This window comes from Mandrillus leucophaeus, unplaced genomic scaffold (assembly GCF_000951045.1).
Source record: "Mandrillus leucophaeus isolate KB7577 unplaced genomic scaffold, Mleu.le_1.0 Scaffold442, whole genome shotgun sequence".
NCBI classification, from domain to species: Eukaryota; Metazoa; Chordata; class Mammalia; order Primates; family Cercopithecidae; genus Mandrillus; species Mandrillus leucophaeus.
In genome coordinates this window covers 765,413-778,089 of record NW_012104721.1, presented here as the reverse complement: position 1 = coordinate 778,089, position 12,677 = coordinate 765,413, and the positions used below count along the sequence as shown (strand labels likewise).

The 12,677-nt window shown below is 39.3% G+C and overlaps 1 protein-coding gene across 1 annotated transcript in view; it reads left to right on the top strand.

Annotated features, from left to right (window-relative positions):
* ATG7 (autophagy related 7) overlaps nt 1-12,677 on the top strand; it is a 305,815-nt gene that overhangs the window by 75,526 nt on the left and 217,612 nt on the right. Inside the window, exon 13 of the mRNA XM_011994118.1 lies at nt 4,730-4,888. Coding sequence (XP_011849508.1) covers nt 4,730-4,888 — 159 coding nt within the window. The remainder of the gene's footprint in view (nt 1-4,729; nt 4,889-12,677) is intronic.

Here is a 12,677-nt window from a genome sequence, read left to right as displayed (position 1 = left end):
GTCATAGAATTGCTATGTTAGAGAGAGTTTAGAATTTGAATGTAAATATTTTATTTATGTTTGTCATTATTATTATTTTTTTTTTGAGTCAAAGCCTCACTCCGTCACCCAGGCCGGAGTGCAGTGACATGATCTCAGCTCACTGCAACCTCCGCCTCCTGAGTTCAGCGATTCTCCTGCCTCAACTTCCTGAGTAGCTGGGACTACAGGGGTACACCACTACACCTGGCTAATTTTTGTATTTTTAGTAGAGACAGGGTTTTGCCATGTTGTCCAGGTTGGTCTTGAACTCTTGCCCTCAAGTGATCTGCCTGCCTTGGCCTCACAAAGTGCTGGGTTTACAAGTGTGAGCCACCATGCCTGGTCAAAATTTTTTTTCAAACGAAATTGCCTTCCAAAAATGTTACACATATGAGACATAGAACTTTTTTCCACACTCTTGCCAAAATTTGATATGTCAACTTTTGAAATCTCAGTCAGTTAAGTAACATTTATTGTTTGAATTTGCATTTCTTTAATTAGCAAGGGTGAGTTTAATTTTGTTTCTTTTGTGAGTTTTATTCCTTTGATTCATGTTCTTTGGGTTGTGTCTTTTATTGATTTAGAGTTCTTTTTATTAGGGCAATTAACCTTTTTTCTGTATTATGATACAAATGTTTTTCTCAGTTTATCTAAGGTATCTTTAGCCATATAAAAGTTTTTTTCAGCTTTATGTTATTATATGTGTCAGTCTTTTCCTTTGTGGCTCATGGAACTCTTGTTTTTTATGTTAGAGCTTTATGAATATGGAAATTTTTTGGTTATATGATGAGGGGTAAAGATCTAGCTACTTTTGCACAAAATGGATTGTTAGTTGTTTTAATGGCATTTATTCAGTAATCTGAATCATTTTTCTGTCTTTATCAAATGCTAAACCCCCTTACATACCTGAGTCTCTTTATGGATTCTCCATTTTGACTCATTGATCTATTTTTTTATTCCTATATTCATATTCACTGTTTTAGTTGAAATTACAATGAATTTATAGATAAATTAGAAGGAATTGATGTATTTTTATGACATTAATCCTTAGTTCTGGAAGCATAGTGTATCTCTTAATTAGATCATCTTTGTCTTTCAGTAGTATTTTCTTTATATAGGCCTTGCACGTATCTAATTTAGTTTAAATATGGTATTTCTACATATTTAATGATGTTTTTTCCTTTAGAGATATTTTCTCCCATTAAACCTTCCAGTTGACTATTACTGGGATGTAGGAAAAATAGTGAATTTTGCATATTTATCTTTGGCCATCTTTCTAAGCTCTCTTAGTTCTAAGAGTTTTTTATTCTTTTGTAGCTTAATAGTATTCCTCACCAACACTTATATCTTTCTTTTCCTTGTCTTATAAGACTGGGTAGAACTCCACAGTAATGTAGACGGGTGGCAGTGAGAGTTGTTATCTTTGTTTTGTTGCTGACTTTAATGAGAGTGCCTCTTGTTTTTACCTTTAATTTTGATATTGGTTTCTGGTAAGTGTTCTTTATAATTTAAAGAAGCTGATTTCTGCTTCCGCATGTTTATATCAGAAATGTTGAGCTTTATTAACTATGTTTATGAAGACAAAGTATTCTAATGTTGAGCATTCCTAGAATAAACCCTATTTGTACACGGTATCTTATTCTTCTCATATACCCTTGAATTCAATTATTAATGTTTTGTTTTTAAATGTTACATCTCGGCTGGGCACGGTGGCTCACACGTGCAATCCCAGCAGTTTGGGAGGCCAAGGTGGGTGGATCGTTTGAGCTCAGGAGTTCGAGACCAGCCTGGACAACATGGCGAAATCCCATCTCTACAAAAAAAAAAAAATTAGCCAGGCTGTGGTGGCGCGTGCCTGTAGTTGCAGCCGCTCGGGAGCTGAGGTGGGAGGATTGCCTCAGTCCAGGAGGTTTGAGGCTGTAGTGGGCTAAGATCGTGCCATGCTCTCCAGCCTGGGAGACAGAGCAAGACACTGTCTCAGTCAACCAATAAATTAATCAATAAATTTTACATTTCACTTCATAAGTCAAATTGGTTTATCGTCATATTATTCCTTGTTCTATCTGTATATTTTATAGCTACATTATGCTAGCTTTATAAAATAAACTTAAAAAGTTCTGCCTTTTTTAAGCTCCAGAACAGTTTAAATAAATGAATTATCTGTTTCTTGATGGTTAAGTAAAATTCAGTTATAAATCCGTCTGGGCCAGATGCATTTAAGAATTTTGTTGGTTGGGGCAGTGGGGGTGCTGGGAATCTGTGAACTTCTACATATGTTTCTGGGTTGACTAACCTTTTTAGATTTTGTACTGCTTTTCTGGCTTTAAAAATTAATTTGTATAAAATATATATGGTATTCTCTTATTTTTTAAATCTTGTTTTTATCTTTTAAAAAATCTTTTCATATTCCTAATGTTGTATATTTGTGTTTTCTCTTTTTTTCTCATATTCAGCCTTGCTAGAGAAGCCTGTCTATTTTATCAGTCTTTTTGGAGCATTACTTTATTATTCTATAATTTTTATTTTCTGTCTCATTTTGCTTTCAGATTCATAAATATCTACTTTTATCTTTATTAATTTTTTCTTCCTTCTGTGGAATTTATTTGTCTTTTTCTAGGTTCTAGAATTATTAGATGCTTAGATTTTCCTTACATTTTTCAAAATTGCGCAGTCAACATAAAGCCATTATAGAAAATTTGTAAAGTATAAAAGTCATAAAGCAGAAAAGAAGACACTCATTTTCCTACTGCTTTTTCACTTGTTACTTTTCAGTGTTTAATATGTATTTTAACATTTTATTAGATATATAATGTCCTTTATTAGATATATAATAATGTCCTTTGCTGTTACCAATTAACATGTCATTTTATGCCTGTCTATGAGGCCTTCTTTTTATTTTTTGAGACAGAATCTGGCTTTGTTGCCCAGGCTGGACTGGACCTTGTGATCTTCCCACCTCGGCCTCCCAAGTAGTCGGGACTGCACGAGTTCACTGCAATGTCTGCTAAAGCTTTATGACTGTAGAATATGCCTTCTTATATGATGAAACATAACTTACTGAACCCTTCTCCTAATGTTTAGCATTAACATTGTTTCCAGTTTTTTACAATTGTAAATTGTGCTGCAAAGAACATCTTTGTGACTGCATCTTGGTCAGTATGTCAGATTACTTCTTAGGATAAATTGCTGGAAATAGGTCATAGGATATGGGTATTAAGATTCTAGAAACATACTGCCAAATTGCTTTCCAGAAAGATTAGACAACTTTAACATTCTCAATCAGTAGGATGATTTTCTCCCTACCACATCCTCACCAGCATTGAGTATTGTGATTTTCTTTAATCTTTGCAGATTAGCCATTTAAACTGTGTAGCATTCCAGGAAAGCAAAAGTTAAGTTTGTGCAAATACACCTGCATGTGACTAACCTATGGCATGTTTGTAATGTATCTGGCTTTCTTCCCACTACCCAGCACGTTCCCAGACTGCCTTCCTTGCTATCCACTCATCAGTTGCTTTAAGGAATGCAAAAATACTTCAGAAATAAACATTCCCAAAGCAAGCACAAGTGACTTTATTCTCCCTCCATGGTAGGTTGCTTAGATGATGAAAATAATTTACAAAACTGGGTGGGTAGACCAAAAGGTTACCAGTGGGCTTCAAAACAGCCCGTCTAACCTATGCTTATGAAAGGCAGATTCTGGCCTGTTGTGCTCAACGCTGAAAACGAATCTTGGGTCCTCGAGGGCTGGACCTCTGAAACCTTCAATCTAATTGAGTCTCTCAGTTTCTAATGGAAAGATAATGAAATAAGAGAGACAGCAGAATCTTAGCCTTATAGCCAGTCATGGCAGGACATCTTTTAGGTCCGTATGCTTATTTATCATCTACTAAAATATACCCACTGTACCCTACCCCAAGAAGTAGGCAACTTCATTTGGTTGCAACTCTAGAGAGCTCATTCATTCCCACCATTAACCAGATGTATCCCTTAGGCAAATCACTTATCTTTCCTGGGCATCAGTTTCCATATCTGTAAAAGTAATTGGACTAAGGATTTTAGAGATCCCATCTACCTTTAAAATTGTATGGTTTTATAAAACTGTTATAGGAGATATAACTGAAGCCTATAAAACCGTGAAAACTATTTCTAAGAATATAGACTTGTTCCCTAAATTCCAGATTTTTAATAAGGCTTTGTCTTTTGAAGAAATGGTACAAAATGTTCTAAAATATCATACAGTGGGAAATAATTTGTGAGTCATTGTTTTGAGGAGTTCATTCAGGCTTTAAATGAGCTTCAAGAGTAGTTGTTATTTATATTTAATTATTCGTTAAGGGAAATCAAGGACATTTATGGGCTATTGCTAATCTTTTTAAAATGACAGCATGGACAATTCTTATGGGATTCACCTCCAAATCTTTGGTGACACTGTCAAAAATAATGAATTATTAGTCTGTCCCACTCTGACATTTTTTAGTCTCATTGCTCCAGTAAGCCAGGCACTGAGTATATAATTATGTTGTTTTTTAAGGAAAGTCAACATTCTGTTTATCGTAACCTGAATTTGCACAATTCAGTTTCTGAAGTTTCTTGTGTTTTGAGGTTCCCAAGCTTCTCCAAACCAATATTCCTTTTGAGATTTCAAGAGACAGCACCCTGTGAAATGGTCATCAGAAACACACCATGATCTCCTGTTTCCACACAGGGTTGGGGCGTGAGACACATCACATTTGTGGACAATGCCAAGATCTCCTACTCCAATCCTGTGAGGCAGCCTCTCTATGAGTTTGAAGATTGCCTAGCGGGTGGTAAGCCCAAGGCTCTGGCTGCAGCAGACCGGCTCCAGAAAATATTCCCCGGTGTGGTATGTTGATGCTTTTGCAGAGGTTTTCTGTTACATCTATAAATGTTTAAGTCTTGGGAAATGAGGCCCTTGTGGCATTGAAGAAAGAGAATCAGACATCTGTCACTTTCTACCAGCCACTCACCGTGTGGCTGAGCCTCTGTTTCCTCATCTGAGAGAGGGATAAAAAAACATAACCTGCAATCCCAGTGTGTCTGGAGTTGGTTCCTTCTGGTGGGTTCTTGGTTTTGCTGACTTCAAGAATGAAGTTGCAGACTTTCACGGTGAGTGTTACAGCTCTTAAAGATGGTGTGTCCGGAGTTTGTACCTTCAGATGTGTCCTGAGTTTCTTCCTTCCGGTGAGTTTGTGGGGTTCCTTCTGGTGGGTTCTTGGTCTTGCTGACTTCAAGAATGAAACTGAGGACCTTTGCGGTGAGTGTTACAGCTCTTGAAGATGGTATGTCTGGAGTTTATTCCTTCAGATGTGTCTGGAGTTTCTTCCTTCCGGTGGGTTCATAGTCTTGCTGACTTCAAGAATGAAGCCGCAGACTTTCACAGCAAGTGTTATAGCTCTTAAAGGTGGTGCAGACCCAAAGAGTGAGCAGCAGCAGGATTTATAGTGAAGAGTGAAAGAACAAAGCTTCTACAGCGTGGAAGGGGACCCGAGCAGGTTGCCACTGCTGGCTGGGGTGGCCAGCTTTTATTCCCTTATTTGTCCCTGCCCATGTCCTGCTGATTGTTCCATTTTACAGAGTACTGATTGGTCCATTTTACAGAGTGCTGATTGGTGTGTTTACAAACCTTTAGCTAGACACAGAGCACTGACTGGTGTGTTTTTACAGAGTGCTGATTGGTGGGTTTACAATCCTTTAGACACAGAGTGCTGATTGGTGTGTTTTTACAGAGTGCTGATGGGTGTGTTTACAATCCTCTAGCTAGACACAGAGTGCTGATTGGTGCGTTTTTACAGAGTGCTGATTGGTGCATTTGCAATCCTTTAGCTAGACACAGAGCACTGATTGGTGCATTTTTACAGAGCGCTGATTGGTGCATTTACAATCCTCTAGCTAGACAGAAAAGTTCTCCAAGTCCCCATTCAACTCAGGAAGTCCAGCTGGTTTCACCTCTCACCAGCACTTTGGGAAGCTAAGGCAGGAGGCTTACCTGAGTCCAGGAGTTTGAGACCAGCCTGGGCAGCATAGTGAGACCCCATCTCTGTAAAATACAATTAGTCAGGTGTGGTGGTGGTGTGCATCTGTAGTCCCAGCTACGGTGGTGGCTGAAACAAAAGGATTGCTTGAGCCTGTGAGGTCAAGGCTGCAGTGAGCCATTGCACTCAAGCCTAGGTGACAAACCGAAACCCTGTCTGAATAATATAATAATAATAATTAATCTTTCTCACATATTCTTGTGAAAACGAAATGACGAATGTATGAAGAAATGGTTTGTAAGTTGCAAAGCATTATGAGTTTAAGTTGAGGAATTTAGGAGTGTATATATTTTTATATCCTGCCTGGTTCCAAAGAGATTTGCAGTGGCTCAGATCTAAGATACTATTTTTCCTCTATCACCAGAATACTTGGTAGTTACTTAGTACAGATTTATGAAATTAAATTGAATGCAGGTCTTCATGCAGAAGAAAGATTGAGCTGAAAGTTTAGCTTTTTGCTCTAGCTGCTTCTGGTTTTTGAGTTATATCATTAGAAATACCAGATAACAAGAGAAAAGTCTTTCAGCTCCTTTCATTTAAAATCTTGACAGTTTTCTTTTTTTAAGGCCAACCAGCAAACGATATTCTGCCTCTTGAATACTTAATCAATTTATCTGACAGGAGTTAGATTAGGTGTCTCCAAAGCATTTGTTTATACTTAAAGTGCCAGAAGAGGTTCTCAGTCCTAACCAAAAAGAAAAAAAAGCCCACTTTCTCAAAGTTTCTCTCTTTAGTCACTTCGTATTAGATTCATCCATTTAAAAATCTTTGCTTTAGAAGCATTGTTAATGTTTTCGTCCATTTCACTAGAGTCCCTGAGGAACATCATTTATTGGGTTTAACAGTATTGATTCACCACCCGCTATATAGCCAGCTATGTGCTAGATGCTGAAAAAAATAAGTTGCAACCCTGTCATTGAGGAGCCATATTAGTTAGATTTCTGCTGGGACAATATTGCATATCACGCAATCCCAAAATCTCAGTGGCTTACAATTGCAAACATTTATTTCATGTTCATGGTGTGCAGGTTGGCTGTGGTTCAGCTGTGTCACTAGGCTGAACTTACTCAATAAGCCACATAACTTGGAGTCAGGTTCCAGTCCATTGTATTTGTTATTTTCAAAATCTAGGCTAAAGGAGGAACAGTCATTTGTGTCCTACTCTTCCTATGGTAGAAGGTTTAAGCTTAAAAGGGTTGGTGATTATTATGCCTTAAAGTCTTAGCTCAACAGTGTGATGTCTTCCATTTCTGTTACCAAATAACTTCTGTTACCAAAGCAAGTCACAAGACCAAGCCCAAAGTCATTGACATTAGTCGGTGTAGTCCTCCTGGTAGGAGGTCTTGCAAAGGTCATGTTGCAAAGAGTGAGGATATATAATATAATATTACTAGAGGGAGGAGGTGCCTAGTTGGGAAGAATAATCCAGTCTAGGCTGCGCACAGTGGCTGAAGCTTGTAAACCCAGCACTTTGGGAGGCTGAAGTGGGAGGAGATCTCTTAAGGTCAGAAGTTCGAGACCATCCTGGGCAACCTAGTGAGACCATAGCAAAAAAAAAAAAAAAAAAGGAATAATCCAATCTATTATTGGAGAGTATTATGAACTCCCTTTAGGACCCAGACAGACCTAGCTTTGAACCTGAGCTGTCACTTATTAGATGCCTCAAATTTTTGTTTACCCAAATCCTAGTCATTGTCAGTGACCCAATACAGTTCTCCCTTCCCACTGTTTGTTTAGTTGTTCTATTACTTACTTGCATGTCAAGTAGTGTATTTAAGACCTACTATGTTCCAGGGACAGGGGAACTAGACAGACATGTGGAGCTTAAAGTCTAGTGGGAGATGGTGATTAACAAATAATTTCACAAATACTTATCATTGTAATACATGCAGGAAGCAGGAGCTCAGTTGCCATGAGAATATATAACAGGTAGGCCTGACCTAGACGAGGGGTGGACTGGGAAGACTTTTGAGGAAACAAACCCCTGAAGGATGAGTGGGAGTTAGCTAGGTTGAGGGTAGCGGAGCTGTCTGTGCAAATGCCTGAGGTAGGATGAGCATGGTGCTTTTGTGGAATTGAAAGAAAACCAGGGTGGCTGGCTGCAACATAGAGGGCAAAGAAGATGAGGAGGAAGAGAAGGCTGAGGTGGGAGCAAGGACCGCCATGCTGGGCCTGAGAGAGCAAGTCCAACTGTTCTTGGAAACAGCCCTCCGGCATCAAGCCTCTTCCTTCACACTTACATCGTGTTACTCTGTTTTCCTTGTTGGACTAGTAAGTCCCCCAGGCCAGGGTCCAAGTCTTCTATACTTTTATTCTTCATGCTTTATAAATAATAGTAAATAATATATACAACCCATCGAAGTACTAGTGTGATTCATCACATTCATGAAAAATACTTGTGAAACTATTTAACTTATTGGTTAGCCAGCCTTAAGGGGCTTTCCTTATATGCTTGATTTAGTATAGTTTCTTCATTCAATGGATACTTACTTATCACCTTCTTTCTACCAGGCTATGGAGAAAAGGCTCGACCTAGGTAAACAAGATATGGTTCTGCCCTTATAGAACTTATATTTTATTGAATTATAATTGAAATACTAAATTAAAGGATAAGTAGACATTGCTCAGGAAATATAGAAGAGCAGGACCTGGACAGGTGTCAGGGGGCGGGGGCAGGGAAAGCCTTCTTAAGGAAGTGACATTTGGTCCGAGCTCTGAAGGAATTGATCAGAAGGGGTCTTGGGGAGGGAGGCAAGGACCAGAGAGTGGTGGGAAAGGCCAGGGACCAGGAGGAGCATTCCAGGGAAGAAAAGTGGCCTTTTGAAGGTAAGAACTGTGTTAAATGCAGACTTCCTAGATATCTGGTTACCTGGAAAAGTTAGAAAGATTAGTTTTATTAATGCAAGATTATCTAATTTGGGCTATCCCTTACTTGTTATTGCAAGATTCTCATCTCAATGCTTGAAGTCGAGTGATATTTGACTTGGAAAAGAAAAAAATAATGGGTGCAACCCTTTTAAAATGTTTAAATTTTGGTCCGGGCGCAGTGGCTGATGCCTGTAATCTCAGCACTTTGGGAGGCTGAGGTAGGCGGATCACGAGGTTAAGAGATCAAGACTATCCTGGCCAACACAACAGGGTTTAGTGAAACCCTGTCTCTACTAAAAATACAAAAATTAGCTGGGTGTGGTGGCACGCACCTGTAGTCCCAGCTACTCAGGAGGCTGAGGAAGGAGAATCATTTGAACCAGGAGGTGGAGGTTGCAGTGAGCCGAGATCGCACCACTGCATTCCAGCCTGGTGACAGAGCGAGAGTCTGTCTCGAAAAAAAAAAAAAAAGAAAGAACGAAAAAGTTTAAATTTTGAAATAGTAAATTCATAGGAAGTGATTTGATTTGGATGTCCTCTCCAAATCTCATATTGAATTGTGATCCTCACTGTTGGAGGTGGGGCGTGGTGGGAGGTGTTTGGGTCATGGAGGTGGATCCCTCATGTATAGTTTTGTGCCCGCCCCACATTAATGAGTGAGTTCTCGATCTCTTAGTTCACGCGAGCAAGAGCTAGTTGTTTGAAAGAGCCTGGCATCTCTCTTGCTCCCTCCCTTGCCATGTGATGCACCTGCTCCCCCTTCGCCTTTCACCATGAGTGGAAGCTTCCTTCATCAGAAGCAGATGCCAGCACTATACTTCTTGTACAACCTGGAGAACCACAAGCCAAATAAACCTCTTTTCATTTAATTGCCTCAAGTATTCCTTTATAGCAATGTGAAATGGACTAACACAGGAAATACAAAGAAGTGTACCAGGAGGTCATGAGCACCCTTCACCCTGCTTCTCCTGGGTGACAGAACTCAAGGACAGGGTGGTTTCACTGAATAGTTGACCTGAAAAACCTTAAACATTCCCTCAGAACTAGAGAGTTTGACTTTTGTTTTTTGCTCTAAAATATATTTATCCCAAACTAACTGTACTCTGGCCCCAGATCTTCCCATACCTCAAATGTCCAGCTCATAAGAAACCCTTGCAATTTATCTGTGTGGTATTCTTTGACTAATTCCTTCTCTTCTACTCCAGGATATAGGTGTCACATTGACCCTTTCCAGGTGCCTTTAAAAATGCTGTGATAAAATTACATGAAAAGAACTGCTCTGCTACAAATACCATACCTGATCTTGGGGAAGAGTAAATTGAATAAGAAAACAACTGATCTTTTATAAATCAAATAGCTATTTGAGGCAATAAGATGTTGGATTATGAGGCCGGGCACAGTTGCTCATGCCTGTAATCCCAGTGCTTTGGGAGGCTGAGGCGGGTGGATCACGAAGTCAAGAGATTGAGACCCATCCTGGCCAACATAGTGAAACCCCGTCTCTACTAAAAATATAAAAATTAGCGGGGCATGGTGGCGCACACCTGTAGTCTCAGCTACTGGGGAGGCTGAGGCAGGAGAATCGCTTGAATCCGGGAGTCAGAGGTTGCAGTGAGCTGAGATCACACCACTGCACTCCAGCCTGGCGACAGAGCAAGACTCCGTCTCACAGAAAAAAAAAAAAAAGGTGTTGGATTATGGAGCCACACTTGAGGTTTTAAAACCCGAATTTGGACATCTGCTTCAACCCTAATGAGTAGTGGATACTGGACTAGCTCTGCCACCATAAACAATTACACACTGGGACAAAATATGTAAAATGACTCTTTTCAGACGGCGAACAGTAGGTAGTGAAAGACTGTGGTCCCAGACAGAGGGAAGGAAAGATTTGTCCCAGCTTATTACATGAAGGCACTTTCTGGCCCATGCCATAGCCTGTGGGAGCCCAGGGAGATACTCTTGGTCTCAGTGAGCTGAAGGAACAAGCAGAGTTCAGAGCAGCTGAGGTGGCTGGAATTTGCAGGATATAGTACCAGAAATGAGGGAGCTGTGCGCAGGAGTGCCTGGTAGCACCTTGAGTCTTTGACTGAATAGTGAGCTGTGTGTACTCGCAGCACAACAGTCAGACCAGGCAAAAACACACTACCAGAGAGCTATGAGCAGAATGGAGATTCCAGAGCTCACAGGAGCTGGGGGACACTGGAGTCCTGTATACAGAGTGGAGAGACCTCATTGAATACTCTGAGCCTTTAAGTGACACCCAGAATGGCCTCTATAAAGTTTATAGGGGAAAGCATCTTAGTGGTCTTGTGATAAAGATTTCTTAGGACCTAGTAAATACCATAAACAAAAAATGGTAACTTGGTTGACTTTATACAAATTTAAAACTTCTGCTTCTCAAAAGATGCCTTTCAAAGAAGGAAAAAACTGACCAAACTGAGAAGACATGTGCAGTCCTCTTTTATCCAGAATATGCAAGATAAACAACTCCTACCACTCAATAACAAGACACACAAACCAACTTTTTTTTTAAGGGGAAAAAAGCTTGAACAGGTACTTAATTCATGGTGAAGATCTATGAATGGCTATTGAACATGTGAAAATGCTCAATGTCAATAGTCATCAGGGAAATACAAATTAAAACCAGAAAGATATATCACTTATATACCTACTTAAATGGCTAAGATTAAGAAGACTGACAATGCTAAATGTTGTCAGGGTGTGGAGCAAGCAAAACACTTATACACTGGTAAAATAACTACTTTGGAAATCTGGCTGTTTCTCATGAAATTTAACATATGCCTACCTTGTGACCCAGAAATTGTACTTTCAGATCTTTACCTAAGAGAAATGAGAACATATATACATGAAAATACTTATACAAAAGTGTCCACAGCAACTTTATTCAAAACAGCCCAAATCTAGAAATAACCCAAATCACCATCAACAGGAGAACTGATAAATAAATTATAGTATAATTACACCACAAAAGGAATGTATTATTGATACTTAACAATATGAATGAACCTCAAAAGCATTATGCCGAGCAAAAGAAACCAAACACGAACAATTGTATACCCTAGCATATCATTTATGTGATATGTTCTAGAATAGTCTAATCTATGGCTTATGAAGTCAGATCAGTTGTCATCTGGGGACAAGTGGGGACCAACTGAGGGGGAACACAAGAGCATGTTCTGGCATCATGGAAATGTTCTATATCTTGATAGTTGTATGCAGTGGTTAATCTCATTTGTCAGAATACATTGAACTGTGCATGTAAGATCTGTGTATTTAACTTTATATAAATTATACCTCAACCTGGCTGCACCTTTGAATCATCAGGGGAGTTTTAGAAAATATTGGTGCCTGGGCTCATTCCTAGAGATTTCCGTTTAAATGGTCTGGGAAAAAGCTTGGCCATTAAACTCTCTAGGTGGTTCTGATATACAGCCAAGTAGAAAACCACTGTGTTGAAAGTTGCTGAATTCCAGCCTCTGGGATGTGGACATAACTGATGGGCTCTTATGTTAGCTTACTGGCTGAAATTTTAGCAAGTAGAGATTTATTTAGGTTAGCAAAGTTACTTTATTATTCAAAAGTTCAGAATTGGTATTGCATGATTATGCTTCCATCTTGGTGTCATGAAAATACATACATAATAGTTCTTTGGATCAAGCTACCACCATTTAACATGCTTTGTCAATTGTAGTATGTCAGTAAGGTATTGCA